At 43.3% G+C, this 15,819-nt stretch overlaps 1 protein-coding gene across 1 annotated transcript in view; it reads left to right on the top strand.

Moving 5' to 3' along the window:
- Nucleotides 1–15,819, top strand: part of KCNH5 (potassium voltage-gated channel subfamily H member 5) — a gene marked incomplete at its 3' end in the record, with an annotated part of 150,036 nt that overhangs the window by 27,795 nt on the left and 106,422 nt on the right. Inside the window, exon 5 of the mRNA XM_084207176.1 lies at nucleotides 11,434–11,549. Coding sequence (XP_084063302.1) covers nucleotides 11,434–11,549 — 116 coding nt within the window. The remainder of the gene's footprint in view (nucleotides 1–11,433; nucleotides 11,550–15,819) is intronic.

Below are 15,819 nucleotides of genomic sequence, written 5' to 3'. Positions count from 1 at the left end.
GTTTGGAAAACAGGACAGAAATGAAACAGCTGTCTTACTACAAAGCACGTTGTCAGGGTGAGGGTTTGGTTTTTTTTCCTGATGTGGGTTTAAAAACGTGTTTGTTGAGTGCAAAAAATGCAGTTGACTTCACGGGGACAAGCCCCGTGCGAGCAGAGGGAATCAGAGAGGTCTGGGACCCTGTGACAGATGGTGTGTCTCTGCTTACCTGTGTGCTCACCACTTGCTCTGTTGATGCTGAAAGGAGGAGGAGGAGGAAGGGAGGAGGAGGGAGCTCTGCTTGCCAGAGGGAGTAAAAGTAATGAAAATTTTTCCCAGGCTCACCCAGGGGGCTGTGAATTTTCTGCAGACCAGAAAGCTGTTGAAACTTACTGGACTGTAAGCAAGACTTGAGAAAAGGGATATTTAAAAGCCACCTTCTTCTCATAAAATACAGTGACAGAGATCAAAACCCTTGTTTTCTGAGAGGGTACAGGCAGTTGACTGAAGATTGGACTGACTTGTTTTCTTGTTACTTGTGCTCCAATCTGTTATTGCTGGGTGATGCGTGGGAGACCTATGATGTATGGCAATGTAACAGTGACCAAAACCTGCTGTAAACCCATTCCTTGTAAATGGAAAATTACTTCAAAAAGTGTCTAACCAGTCAAAAGTGTCAAAACCCCCCAGCAACTCTAGCAGAAGCAGGAAAACTGGTGATGGAAGGAAGGTTCAGCCTCCTGGTTGGTGTGTTCCCTCCTGGGTGAAGGTGCCACCGGCAGCTTGGAGTTCTGGAGGGGTGGAGAGAACCTCCTCCATTGGTTTGGGTTTGGATTTATAGTGCCCCAACTCCTGAGCCAGTGGCTGATGAGCTGTGGATGGGGGCAGTGTGGAAGAAGAGGTGTGAGAATTCGTGGTGAGGCAGGAGATGCTGGTTGCCCTGGGTGGTCACTGGGCCAGTGCTTTATTTTCTGGTGAAGGAGCTGTGCTGTGCTTGTCTGATCTCTCCTTTCCTACTCCTGCTCCTCTTTGCTAATGGGAGTATTTGTCTGATCTGGATTCAGCAGCAAGCAGCAGGTCCCACCTGTGGTGGCAGAGGGCCAGATGCCCAGGTCTCCGTGCACAGCAGAGGTGGAAGGCCATTACAAGCATATGAAAGATCCTATTATATATTTTCTTTAGGTGAATAAAACCCAAAGGATCTTTTTTTTTTTAATGTTTGTACCATTGTAAGGTCACAGTTGGATGCTTTTATCAGCTTGCTGAGCTTTTATTCTGTCTTTACCCAATGGCCTTTTAAAAACATCTGAAGACTTTCAATTCCTCCAAAGACACACAGTGGCAATAATCTTGTGTTTATTTGTTAGGAAAAAAATTAAGCCATTTTTCTGGGCCCTAACTATTAGAAGGGTGAATGGGGCCACTTAAAATCTTAACACCATTTGAAGCCAGGAGTGCTGTAGAGTCTATGGAACAAAAAGTTTAAGTATAGGGAAAAAAAAAAAAAAAGACCAGCAATTTTGGTTAATAGTGGAGTTTCACCTAGTTGTGCAATGGTTTTATTCCTTTTGTTATCATTGTTATCAGTGAAGAAAAAAAGGGGCCTCTATGTAAACTTAGAATTTTTGGAATTGGCTGGGATTCTCAGTGCTTATCTGGAGTCTCTGTGGAGTGGAACGTCAGGCTTGTCACATCTGCAGTGATGGGGAAGTTCTAGTGAATAATGATGGGATGTAGAATCAGGATGCAAAGTTGTGCTAATGAGCTCCCTACAACTCAGGACAGTGTGCTGTTAACAGATGGGATCAGGAAATGGCACAGCAGGATCCTGAAGTTGCCTTTTTTTTTTCTTTTTTTTTCTTTTCCCTTTTCACTTGCTAGAGCCAGACTCTGATAATCAAGTCTGTCTGGGACAATGCTGTAATGCTTCCAGTGATATAACTCTTTATGGTTATATAACTCCATATAATGATACAACTCTATCTCAGAGTGTGACAGGGCTATAAAAAGTGTAGTAGTTGCAGAAATATGCACTTATGGCTTGCTAATCCTTGCTAAGCCTATAATTCTGATCCTTTTTTATCTTTAATAAGTGCAAGTTATTAAGCATATATAACTATTTGCACATGGGAACCTTTTTTTTCCTTGAGGGTGTATCCATCCTGGTGATAATAGAAGAAGTGGGTGGAGGGATTAGAGCATGAAAATAAGGTTTCTACCTTTAGCTGAAGCACAGTGTACCCTGTTGAGTACATCACCTTGACAGTAATCCATCACAGTAATTTAGTAGGTTACAATTTGGATATCCTTAACATGTTTTTATTGCTCTTTTCTGTGGCTGTAATAACAGGGGTCACAATAGAGACCCACTTGTTCTCATGCTGGTTCATTCTGCTGTGATCTGCAGTTTCCTTCCCTTCCAGACAGCAAGGAGATCACCTCCAGAGCTCCATTCTCCCCTGGGTCTAGAGTGCAGATTCCAGGGACTCCTAGGCTGGGAGAAAGGGCTTTGGTTTGGGAGGGGTGACAGGAATGGGCATTTGCCAGGACGCCAGGTGGGTTTTCAGTGCCAAGAGCAGACAACTCAGTGCAATGATTCTGAGAGAGAATCTCTTTTAGTATTTAGATAAGATAATATTCAGATAAAATACTATTTTAGGTAGTATTTTAAAGCATCCATTTGGGAAAGGCACAGCTTGCCAGTAACCTTCCAAGGTTGCTTTTTTCCTGTTCTTGCAGGACAAGCACACCTATTATTCATCCCTGTTATGTCTTCAGTGGTGTGCTGCTGGCACTTTCTGCAGACACTGCACAGGCTGAATAGTTACAGAGAGATTTTCTTCCTCACTTTCAGGAGTGGTGCTCCAAGGCCTTATTTCCCCTCCCCCCTCCCCCTCCCCCTCTGTATCCTTTTTTGCTTTACTGCTGCTGGAGACCCACCATGATGAAGGAGAGGGAATTTCCTTTTCCATATCCAGGGCTGTTTAGTTTCTTTCACAGAAATGAAGTACTTTTTTTTCTGAATCTGATACAGCCTTTGGAGCCCTTTGTGTGCTCCATCAGCAACCCATCAATGCACATTAACTGTCTGCAAATTTCTGGAAGTTTAATGTGCAATGAAAATGAAATCCCATTGAAATGAAATCTAGCCCTGTGAGAGATTGAATTAAACTGGAAGCTGATCTTTGAAGCAGAAGCTGTTTGTAGATGGATACACTTTGTGTGTAGAAAACTGAACACTCATCATTAGCCAAATCTAAAATAATAAGTATAAATGTAGTGGGGTTTAAAAGTCTGATCTGTGTAACACAGGGCATTCCACTTCACTAAGCTGCTCCTCTGCTGAACCCATGAACTTGTGTGTAACTAAATCATCCCCTCCAGGGAGGCATCCAGTATTGATTTAGAAGAGGCTGAGCATCCACTACATTACTTACTATGTTTTGTGCTTCTCCATTAGGCTTTTGGCATTAAAGAAGTGTCAAATTAGCCTGGCTTCAGCTTCTTGATGTGGCATCTTCTTATGTCTTTTTTCCCAGTGTATTAAGAAAGTCCCACTAAGGCACTTACACATATAATCAGCTCATCACTGTGCCTCCGTTTGATAAAGTAAATGAGTTCAGCTCCTTAAACCTCTGTCTAGACTGAATTTGGAGGTCTGGTGATGGCAGATACATGGATATTTTAGCTGCCCTTTAATCCATCTCATTGGCAGCAGTAGGGATGAAGCTGTGGTGGCCTGGATTTCATCCTCCCAGGTCCCCAGTGAGTTTCTGCAGCAATTATTGTGGCTGGGTGGGTTTCCAGCTAATTCCTCATTATTGCTCATTGCTCAGCCTGCAAGCCCAGTTCTTACTGTTATGGATCCAAGGAGCAGGTGACTTTTTGCCAGAGCCAATTACATGCTGAATTGCTCATGTGCCAAGACCTTTGGATCCTTTTCAGGTCTTGTCTTGCTTGGGACATTTCCCCCTCCTGCGCTGGAGTTACAGTTTTCATTGCTTTTCTCTGGATGATTGTTTTCTATTTAAAACATGTTTTAATGGCACGTGCCCAGGCATCAGCATATCATCCTGACTGTCCTCAGTGTTGTTTAACATTCCTTTAATCCTCCTGTCATTTGACACTTCTATCAGTCATTTCCTAAGGACTTTCATACCCTGGAGATAAGCCCTGAATAGGATGCCTGGCCACTGGTGTCCAGAAGGATCCCAGTAATAAATTTTTACTATTTTCTACTGCTCCTTGTTTGATACTTGCCAAATAATAAATTCTTCACCCATATAACCTGTAATTTACTGAACTGTGTGGTCTCACTGTCTTGTTGAGAGTGTCACACAAGGGTCAATTTGGTGAAGATTGCTGTGCAAGAAGCTTTGGCCACTCTTTGTCTCTGGGGTGATTCAAATGCAGAACCAAGATGAGATGATGTGATGGGATGAGCACTCCTATCTGACCAGCTTGTAAAAGCCAATTAACTGATATTTACAGTAATTAGTATTTTTTCCCCCTTCTTCCCCAAAATTGCATCTGTTTTTGTATGTTTTTGGGAACTAATACCCCAGTGTCCCTGTGTTTATGTATAAAGTTTAGCCTTATTTGCAGAAAAGTAAAATGTAAGGAGTTGGGCACTGTACATTTAAGGCTATTTGAGAATTAAATTAAAAAATATTTTGTAATTTTAAAATGTATGCCTAGTGTAGTCTAGAGTTATATAAATCTTAGCTCTCCTTATCAGTAGATCTCAAAATGGCTTGCAAATTAGGTAATTAGCATTATCTTCATTTTAAGGAGGAGAAACTGAAGCTCAGAGAGGTAAAATGATATGCCCAAGATTACCCATTAGTTCTTCATCCATACTGAGCTCTGCAGCAGTTGCAGTGGGTGGATGGTATCTGGGAAGACAACACTGAGCAAGAAGGGAGGTTGGATGTAAAAATTATCCCAGGAGGGCAGTGCATTTTCAGACAGTGGAACACACGGAGTTTCAATTCCAGAAATTTATCCCAATATTTTGAATTTCATTTTAATAGACTCTAAGTCCAGAAATATTTTTACTGCACCATGGGAATGATTGAACAGTGTTTGACTATTAAGCTGTTTATTCAGAAATCTTGTTTATTCCCCTCTGTCTCTAAAAACCCAGTACTGGGATTATCAAGTTTTTCAGAGACACAGTGAACTCTCTCAGACATACTTTGCCTGTAGTAAAGAGCAAACAGCCAGCCATTGTCATGATTTTACTGCTTAAGAGTCTAGAAATAGTTTGGATTTATACATGCAAACTCTTTATGCCAAAGGATGATCTGTGTTACCAATTGAATTCCACACTTCCTAACTCTGAGCAGTGCTAGCTCTTTGCTCTCGTGGGTAAGTCATAAATTATGTATTATTTAAGCATTCTGCATGTTAACTGTTTTGTGCTTCACAATGACATCAGAACAATCTTCCCATGGCTGGGATCTGTTCCCTGTGCTCCTGCAGGCAGGAATCAACACCAGCGCTGCTGGAATTGCCCTCTGCAATTGTTTTTTACACTGAATATAATTCTTAACCCAAGTGTATTCCCTGTAATCTAAGGTAGGGGATAGTTCCCTGTTACACTGATTTAAAAGTCATCATTATTTAAGACCAGACAAACCCTGACAAAAAGGTTAATTGCAACCCAGTAGAGCTGCATTAATGCTTTATTAGGGGCATCTAGTCATGTCGAGGTTTTTCAGAGCAAGTGCACCATAAAGGACATTAACATTTCACCTTGAGATTTTAAACTCTTCATAAACTCTGATGTATGAATTTAGCTTTAAAATAACATAATGTAGTTTATGAACTAAATATTTTTTTTCAGTGTGGCTGCTAGCTGGGTGGTTAGATCTGCATTTGGAACTGTACACAAACCCAGTCAGAGAGACTGCAAATTTTCAACTCCTAATTAAATTATGGTGAGAGTTCTAAAGGTTTTATCACTTGCATTTAGTTACATTTGAAAATATTTTCTGTTTTGTGAGCCTTGTGAGCTTGGAAATTCTTCTGATTCCAAGGTTTTGTCTCCACATAACCTTCAGGAAAGAGTCTCAGATGTCTTTTCCACCCTAAACAATTCAATGATCCTGTCTCCTCCATTCCAGCATCACTTCTGCTTGGGGAAGCCTCCCTTGCTGCACTTTATTTGGACAGATTTTACTCTGTTTTTTTTTTAAATTTTTTTTATTTTTTATGCTCTGCCATACACTGCATCAACATCTCTGACCTGGCTGATGTTTCTCCCTGCCCAGGTAGGGCAGCAGAGATGAGGAGCAGTGTTGGAGCTGCCTGGGGGTGTTTGTGTGCTGGACTCATCTGCAGGGTGTGTTGTTGGGGAGCAGGCTGGTGACCAGAAGGGCACAGAGAGGTCCCTGTGGCAATGCAAGGGTGCAGCTGGCAGAAATGTGAAAATGTGAGGTCTCTAAATGAGTCTGGAAAGGATTTTGCACACAGGGAAACCAGCAAGTGTGGCAGTGGAGGGGAGGTTTGTGCAGAGCAGCTGCCACAGAGCTGTGCCCATCCCAGCTGTCCAGTGTAAAACAGAATGATGGATTTGGGATCCCAGGGAGAGGGATGTGTGGGCATAATACTGCTGTTGTTGGAGGAGGAGATGATGGAAAGGCATGTGCTGTAGTGAGTAGTGGGATAGTTTGGACTTCCTGGTGGTGGAGGGAGAAAAGGATTGAGCTCTAACCTTGAAATACCATTTCCCCCTCAGGCACCATGAAGTTTCTGTAGTGGTGTATGAATCTATACATTCATAAACGACTGAGTGGCTAAATGAGCTCCTCAGACCCTTCTGGAAAGCTTTTCCTCCTCTGTGGAGGTGTTGGGTGCTCTGACTGCTTCACCTGACTATTCCCTACCTCCCCCCTGTGCTCCTGCACTCCTCCAGGCATCCTGTCACAGCATCAACAGCTTCAACCAGTGTCACAGCATCCAAGGTTTAGGAAAAATGCCTTTTAAAAAAATTATTTTGATAATCCTGTTTTTATTTCTCTTCAGAGAAACCTCTGGCTCAGCTGTTGTGTGAAGGATGTCACAAAGTCATCTCTGTCTCAGTCAGACCCACATTCACAGGGCTGTCAAATTGGCAATCTGGTTTAGGGCAAGAGGCATGGAGAAGAGTGGATGTAAAATATTTAATTGTGTCTAAAATGCATGGAGGAAGAAGGAAGTTGCCAGCTTGGAAGGGCAGCATTACAGCTGGGCCAAGGTGGAGAGTAGTTTAGCCCATGTCCATCAGCATGCTTGCCTTCTTCATGTCTTGTTCTTTTAACTCTTAAACCTCTAGTTTACTGAGAATGCAGTCATTTTACTTTGAATAATGGATAGAAACAGGCAAATATTTTGCTAGGTTCCTGTTTAAGAGAGCATTGTTTTGGATCCTGAGAATGAATGCATATCATGAGGGGATTTTTTTAAAGCAGGGGAACAAATGCTTCTTATTTTGTCCCTGCATAAAAAAGTAATTAAAGAGAACCAGGGGAAACAATCATTTTATTTATAAGCTATTCTAGAATTTTCCATTTGAGGTGGTTCCCATCTTAGTGTGGAACACCCTGCTTGTAAGGAGAAGCAGCTGCTGGCCTGATCTGGTGTGTGACCTGATGATGATGCTTTTATTCAAGAATCTGACTGCAGTGGTGCAAGTTCAGGGTGCTGTTTTTCAGGCAGTGCTGTGGAAGAAAGATGCAATCCACCTGAGCTGAAGAGAGCATCAAAAATGTTGCATTTTCTCATAAGTACATTTTTGTTTTTGCCCCTCTTGCACCTGCTATTTGTGCATCTCCTTTACTCCTTCCAGACTGAAAATATCTGTGAGGACAGACGGTCACTAATACTTGGGATAAAATTATCATTCTTTTCAAGTGTCTGTCTAAAGAGGAAAAGAAAGGAGAGAACCGTTTGAAGAAACATTGACAGCAGTAGGCAGCTATGCAAATTTTCCCTGGTCTATTTAAACATACTCATTGGTTTTAAATATAATTCTGAACTTGTCTTGTCTACAACAAGGTCAAGAAAGAGAGAAATGTACCCTCTGCAGATTATTTCAGACACAAGGCAGCCTGTGTGCATTTTCACCTTCCCACTCATAACCCAGCATCTTGCTGTTGCTGTGTTTTTAATTCTCTTGGGTTGTAAATAGGAAACAAAAGAACTTGGTACTTTTTTTCACACAATTGCAGATGGGTAGATTGGAGCAGGTAAAATAATGCCTGACTTGGTGCTGAATTGGAGAAAAAAAGTCATGTTAGTGTATTCCGTGCTTCCAGTGTCCAGAACCAAGGGCTTCACAGGGCTGAAAGAAATGTGAAAATGTGAAGTCTCTAAATGAGGCTGGAAGGGTTTTGCAAGAGGTCTGCTCTGGCACAAAGCAAAGCTTTGGTCTTGGTGGAGAAAGGACATGATGAAATGGTTTGTCCTGTGAAAAGAAGAGGTCACAGCAGATGAGCAGAGTGGTAACTTTGAATGCTAAAATGTGTGGCTTCTTTCTTTCACATGACATTGATGATCTCTTATGGTGGTAAAAAGGATTTGAAAAAAAAAAATGGTTTTCCTTTCTTTTTATTTTTACAGCAAAAGTGTTGCTGTTGTCTGGTGTGCAGCTTATTGCTCCATCTTCCCTAACTTCCCCAGGAATTCTGCATTTGTAGTTAATGTAGGATAGATGCTTTTCTTACCTAGAACTGTGATAAGGGATTTCTTACCAGTTCTGCTTTTATAAGAGAGGTATTTTAAACCCTGTATTTTTATGAGAGGGATCTCTCAGCCTGCAAAGCACCATGACAGAGGATTTCTAGAAGGTACATGAAGCCATCTCCTGTCATTGCCAGCCTCTGACTCTTCTCCAGATCCTCCTCACTGCAGGAACTGGCCTCACCAGTGAGGAGGACATGGGAGGGATCACCCTGCTGGACCTGCTGGCAGTTCTGTGTCTCACTCAGCCAAGAATTTCCACCATGGATACGTTCAGCTAGGTCCTCTGGGAATCCCCACACCATCTTCTGCCAAACCACTTTCCAGCATGTATTGTCCATGGGGTTGTACCTCCTTAGGTACAGGGCTTTTACCTCTCCCTGCTGGACATCCCCATGTCCCTGTTGGGAGCTGGAGTAGTGACAATGCTGGGATGTGACAAATGAGAGTGATTTGGGCTGCACCCAGCAGTTTGTCTGTGGTGGTTTTGTTTTTGATGAGCACTTTTGCATCACTCCTGTATCAGCTGTGAGGCAGGGTGACAAAATAAAGGTTGGGGACTGGCCCATATTTGTCCTTATGGACCACAGGGAAATATTTTTCCAGGGGAAGAGGACCACAAATGAGTACTTGAGTGTGTGAGTACCTGCCCAGGACTGGAAGGGAGTGAACACCTTCTTGGAGGAGAGCTGCTCTTTTTCCTTGGTTCTTGCTGTGTGTTTGCAGTGACCCAGAATAAATCACCTGCATGCAATGTGGCCTCCAGCAATTACTAGAAATGCTGGGGCAGAGCTGTCACAATGCTGTTACCAGGCTCACTTGGTCTTTGAAATTGCTGGTTTAGAAAAATAAAGAACAGTTCTGACTTCTGTCTTAAAGCTGTCTCCTTCCTGCAGTTTTATAGACAATTAGGGAAAGGAAAAGCACAAGGATTTTTTAATAGAAATTAATAGTTCACAGATCACTGTAGTCTGCCTTGACCTTGTTAAATAGGGAAAGTGCACATTCCTAATTGAATATCCGTGTAAGCTCCAGAAGCATGAGACGCATCCAAAGCTCACATTTAAAGTTTACATTTGAAAAGTTAATAAAATGCTTCTATTTTTTACCTTTTCCCAGTGAATTTTTTATGTGCATTTTTGAGGTCATGTATAAATAGCCAGACACAAATGTTTGTGCAGTGCTGGTGGTGTGTCACGATATTTTAAGCTGTTCTGATTGTTAAATGATGAACAATGGATTTACATTTCGGTGAATGTGATAGGTACGTGGTAAATGGCAAAGCCAAGTTTGTACATAATTTTTTCTTGAAGTTTTACTGTCTTTTCTCTTCCCTGCTTGTTATTTCATCTCCCCCAGGGCTTCCCTTAACATCCCAAGTCCCTGACTCCTATCAGCAAAAGGCATTTAAAAATAAGCCTAGCACTGGCACAGGTTGCCGAGAGCAGCTGTGGGTGCCCCATTCCTGGGAGTGCTCAGGACCAGGTTGGATGGGGCTCTGAGCAACCTGGTCTGGTGAAAGGTGTCCCTGTCCATGGCAGGAGGTTGGAAGGAGATCATCTTTAAGGTCCTTTCCAACCCAAAACATTCTGTGATTTTGTGATTATTCTAACATAGAAATGCTGTGTTTCCTTTCTCAGATATATGAATATTTTCATTTAATTTTCACCTACTCAGCATTCACATTAAATGAAAGTTAAACCTTCTCCTGACCCCTTTCCTGTCTGTAACTTCTTTGATATTTTATCCACAACTCTCTGATAAAACAATGACATTATACCTGGCTAAACTGAATGTTCAGCATCTCCTTCTGTGTCCTTGAGAATATATTTCCTTCCTAAAGATACTTGGATTTTCAATTATCCTGCTCAATACTGAGGTGCTACGCTGCTGAAAATCCTGGTGTTTTCTGTGCTGCACCCATCTGCCCCATCCACTGATGCATCCATACCATCACAAACACTGGGGTGTTTTTCCAGCAGGAATGACTTGCTGACATGTCCCTGGGGCTGGTGCTCCTGTCACTAGCAAACTGCTCCTGGCCAGGTGCTGCAGGAAAATGTTCCTCAGGGGCAGCTCACTGTGTGGGTCCCAGGCTACAATTAAAGCAGATGTTTAGCATTAGTATAATAGCTAAATTTATTTCTTAATGCCATTTGAAATCGAGTTCTTAATCTGATTTCAAATGCTTAATGATATTTTTTCTTTTAGTTTGAAGCATTGCTGCTGGTGCAGTCTTTTAAATTTTTTTCCAGTTTATTTTTGTCCCCGAAGTTTAGCTGGGGCAAAAACCAGTAAAGACTTAAGGATCAGACTTCGGGGGATGCTCCAGTGCTCCTGAATCACCAGGAGCCTTTCTGTACCCGGGAAGGATTTTCCTTCAGCTTTTGCATGAACTTCAGTGGCTTAGAATTAGATTTCAGCAGCAGAGAATGTCCCCAGAAGGCTGATAACAGAATGCCATCCCTCCAACACAATTTCTCCAGAAGGCAGAAGAAAGAATGCTTTGATTCCTTTCACATTTACCTGTGCTGCCTTGAAGGAGCAGTATTTTCCCTCTTTCGCAAGGTCTTTAAGCCCGGAGCCTGAAGCTGCTCTGTGCGGCAATTTAGAGAAACCGTTCAGGTCTGAGGCTGAATATCGCTGAGCAGAAAGGAGCTTTACTAACACTAGACGAGGCCTGAGTCGTTCTGAAGTGATTTCTGACACGGTTCCCTTCTTTCTCTGCAGGCTGGACCAAGTTTGCCCGGCTGACGCGGGCGCTGACCAACAGCCGCAGCGTCCTGCAGCAGCTGACGCCGATGAACAAGGCCGAGGTGGTGCACAAGCACTCCCGCTTGGCCGAAGTAAGTGGCTGTCCTGGGCTGACTATGTGATGCTTTTATCCCCAGTTGTCTTGTTCTATCGATGCTGAATAATAAGTTTTGCACCTTTAGGACTCGTTCCAGGGAGTGAAGGGGGGAGAGGAGAAGCAGCAGTTTGTTTTCAGACACTGCACTCAGTCCTCCACATTCCTGCTCCTGGACTGTGTTGTCTGCGGATGGACAGACAGCAGGACAGAGCTCTCTCCTTTGTTTTAGTGAGTTTAGCAGGCTGAGGCAAAGACGTTCCCTGGACTGTGTTTTTTTCCCTTTTCTTTGGGCCTGTTCAGACCTGCTCTGCCTGAACACCCCGCGGAGCAGCGGCAGCTCCACCCGAGGCCCGCCGGGCCGGGCCGGGCCCGCGGCATTGCCGGCCCCGAGGGACCGAGCAGAGACGGAGTGAGCTGAGCTCAGCCCGGGGAGGGCACTTCTGAGTTTGTCATCTCTTTTGGAGCAGCAAGGGGTTTTATTGTTTAATATTGTTTAGGTTTTATTGTTTAATAAACAGGTTTTTTCCCACTTTTCTCCAAGGAGGCATTTTCTCCCGGACCGGTTGAGGGGAAGGGCCGATTGAATCTGCTTCCCTAGAGGAGCCCTTTGGGGGTTCTCTCCCAAATTTGCCCTGACCCAGGACAGTGGGCTGGACACCAGCTTCTCCCTTACTGGGGAGGTGGGGGGAAGAAAACCCACCCTAGTTCCCATTGGGAAAGGATGTTCTTAGAGGAAAATATTTCCTGACTGATTTTTTCAGCCTCACCTCCACTCATCGTAAAGCAGCTCCACGTGGCAAGCTCACATGTTTAGGACAGGTCATAAAAACACTTTTATTTAAATGACACTATTTCTGTGCATAGAGTCCTCAGCTTCCTTGGTGTTCCTTAACGTGGGGTGCATGATGTACTTCCCTACTGTGCTGTCTCACAGTGACATGGAACCAGGATTGATGTCCTTGAGTCCCTCTCTCAGGAAAATGGGATTGTTTGGGAAACCTCCTTGGTAGCATCCCAGTCTGGGTCCCCATGGCCTGCATATATACCCTGATCTTGACTTTCCTGCAAAGCCATTCCTACAATATTTCACTCATCACTTTTGTCGTCAGAACTGATGAAATGAACTCTTTGGCAGGATGCAAATATCTCCTTAACAGTGCAGGTGGTGCAACGAGTGAATACCTTCAGGTTAACTTCTGAAACAGAGGTACTGCCTTCATCTTCAGGTCTGCTGGTAATGAAAAATAAATTGGTCAAAAATACAGGGTCAAAATATATGAGATACTGAAAAAGACAGCTCTTGTGCCAGAGAACTTTTCCTGTAGAACTTATCCTGATAGCAGCTTTAAATGTTTGGTTTTTTAGTTTCATTGCCTTTCTGGTTTTAGTGAACTTTGATAATAAAAATCTCAAATTATCATAATGAAAACCCACAGTTTTCAGGTGTTGGCAGTGTGGCATTTTCCCTTGAATGATCCCATACCAATAGCTTGGATAAATGCTGACACCTCATGGTTTTCAAATTCATGATGTTTCAGTGTCCTGTAAATCCAGTTACAGCCATTCTTGGTTTAGTCTGGAGAAGGGAAGACTGGAGAAGATATGGTAACAATATTCAAAGGAGTCCAAAGCAGCTGTAGAGAATGAGGGAGGAAATTGTTCACCAGGACCACTATAGCTAGAGGAAAAAAAAAATGGCAAGGGAGAGTTAGATCAGGCAGCAGCAAAACCTCAGGAAAGGGAGTAGGTGTGCTCAGGAATAGCTGGGATGAGGTTGTACTCAGGAGCAGTTGCTTGCAGAGTGTGCAAACTCCTCTCTTAAAAGTGGTTTATGGTTGGAAAGTGCTTTGTAGGCAAAGTGCTGTGAGGAAGGCAGACTGAGGGGCGTTCATCATCACTGCACAGGCCCCATTTTCCATATTTCTGGATGTGAGGTGGAGCATTATCTTCATAGCTCATCCCTTGCAGAATGTGCTGCTCACCTTATCAGACTTAACAGTTACCAGTCATTTTTATTAGCTGTGTACTGGAATAATTCAGACAGTCTGTGGTGAATGCAGCTGACTAACAAGATATTGTGTATTCTTTGGTGATTAAAAATCCATGCAGCATGAAAAAAATAATCATTATAGTTCAGTGGTCTCCACAGCCACTTGCCACCCACTCACCATGTCAAACTCAGCATGAGATTATGTTAAGAATAATAATTATGCTTTTACAGTATCGTGGGAGCTCCCAAGCACTCCACCACCAGAGGCACAGGGAACTATCAAGCATATGTTAATCACATTCTGCTTGAGCCCTAAGTAGTTTATTTTTCCAGCTCTAGTGAGGACATTTCCAGCTCCTGCCCCAGTGAACAAGGCAGGGAACAAACAGGCCTGAAGAAACCAGGGAAGAAAGTCCCAGTGCTGATTTATCAGCAAAGTGTTGGGCACTGATGTGTCCAAAGAGATATCTGGAGAAAACAACCAAATTATGAGGCAAAGCCAAAATGGTGTGTTAAGTGCAGGTGGAAATTTTCACTTTGAAAGAAATTTTCACAAGGCTGCTGTGAGAAAATTACTGTGTTGATTGCTGCTTTAATTCCAGGGAAAACCCCATGGATCCACCAACAAGTTCAGTGTGCTGCAGTGGTTATAGGAGCATAGAAGTGCTGGCAGTGAGTCTGTCCTGGGAACTGGGGGAGGGACACCTGAAGTTGGATGTTTTTATAGGTCTCATCAGGGGTTTGGCATCTGTGCTTGTCTCTGGCAAGTGCCATTGGGACCACAGAGGGCTTTGTGTTACACTGGGGCTGGCGTGACACGAGGCTGTTGGCAAAGGGAGCAGCCACGGGCTCCTGGAGGTCTCTGCTGCTCTCTCACTGCTGCCTGTGTAGTGGGTGCAGTGCTTTTCTGGCCATGGGATAAATCTGTGCAGTTCTGCTGACCCTGTAGAAAAGAAATGGCTAATTAATGTAACAAGTTAGTTTTTCCTTGTGTCAGCTCCACTGACTTTCCCTACAGATCCTGATTGCTACACGTGGGCTGAGGGAGGGTGGGACCAGGTAGGGAGGAGCAGGTTTGCATCCCTTCAGCCTGACATTGGCCCAGATTTGACATCTTGGGAAGCCACATCCCTCATCACAGAATGAGAGAGGCTGCTGTAGTGATCAATTGGTGTTTCCTGGAGAACAGATTTTCAGCAGAGACAGACTTTTACTGTCTGATCTCAGCAACAGCTTTCTCTTAAAAGCACCTAAAAGACAAGACTGCAAAGAATTAATGGAGAATCCCTATCTGTGGTGCTTGAGATCATATTTTTAGTTATTATATGGTTTATTCAGAGCCATTTATTCCTCTCCATTGAGGAAGGATCCTGTGTTTCATCAACTTTATACATCTGAGGCTGCTGTTTTCAATCCTGGAAATATGGTGCATCACCCAGTATGGGGCAGGTGTAGGGCTGAAATGAGTTTTAAAGTTGCTGTAATTACTTATTTTATCCCATAAAGACTTCAGATCCCCAGATGGATCCCCAAATGGATCTTTCAGTTGTCAGTGCAATAAATTGCCACGTGTGCATTCCTTTGTGCTTTTGTTTCTTGTGTTGCACTGAGATAAGAGGTAATTAGATTAGCTGGAAATGCCTTAAGTGAATTTGGCTTGGGTTTTGCAGTGTTTCCAGTTCCACAGTTTTACAGCAGTGAGCATGCAGGAGATTATAGTTCTATGCAGAAAAAATGAGAAGTAATTACAGGAAATAAAGGAGAACCCACTAGTGATATTGAGCTTGTGGGAGCAACAACTTTTTGAAGAAAATACGAAGGAAGTGTGATATTGGCAGGGTTTTAGGCAGAGGTTGTGCACATGATGCCTCATTTTAGGAGGTCAACCAGCAAAGCTGGGGTCACCTTTGATAGGTGTTGCTCTAGCTCAGCAGTGATTTAAAAAAGAGGTCAGGCACAAAGAATTAGTCTTGAAACTACAAATCTGAATGAGTGTTCATGTTTAGATTATGTGTAAGGAAGAAACTCTTTTATGTGAGGCTGGTGAGGCATGGGAGCAGGTTGCCAGAGAAGCTGTGGCTGCCCCATCCCTGAAAGTGTTCAAGGCCAGGTTGTATAGGGCTTGGTACAACCTGATCTAGTGGAAGATTCCCTGCCATGGCAGGAGGGTTGGAGATAGATCATCTTTTAGGTCCCTTCCAACCTAAACCATTCTATGATTCTATGTTCATAACTGCAAAGCATCTGCTGGTGTGGCAGTACCCTAAACCTCTGT

This window comes from Fringilla coelebs (genome assembly GCF_963513975.1).
Source record: "Fringilla coelebs genome assembly, chromosome: 6".
Lineage (NCBI taxonomy): Eukaryota > Metazoa > Chordata > Aves > Passeriformes > Fringillidae > Fringilla > Fringilla coelebs.
Note: the sequence above shows the minus strand (reverse complement) of the source record. Positions and strands in the feature narration are given on the sequence as shown.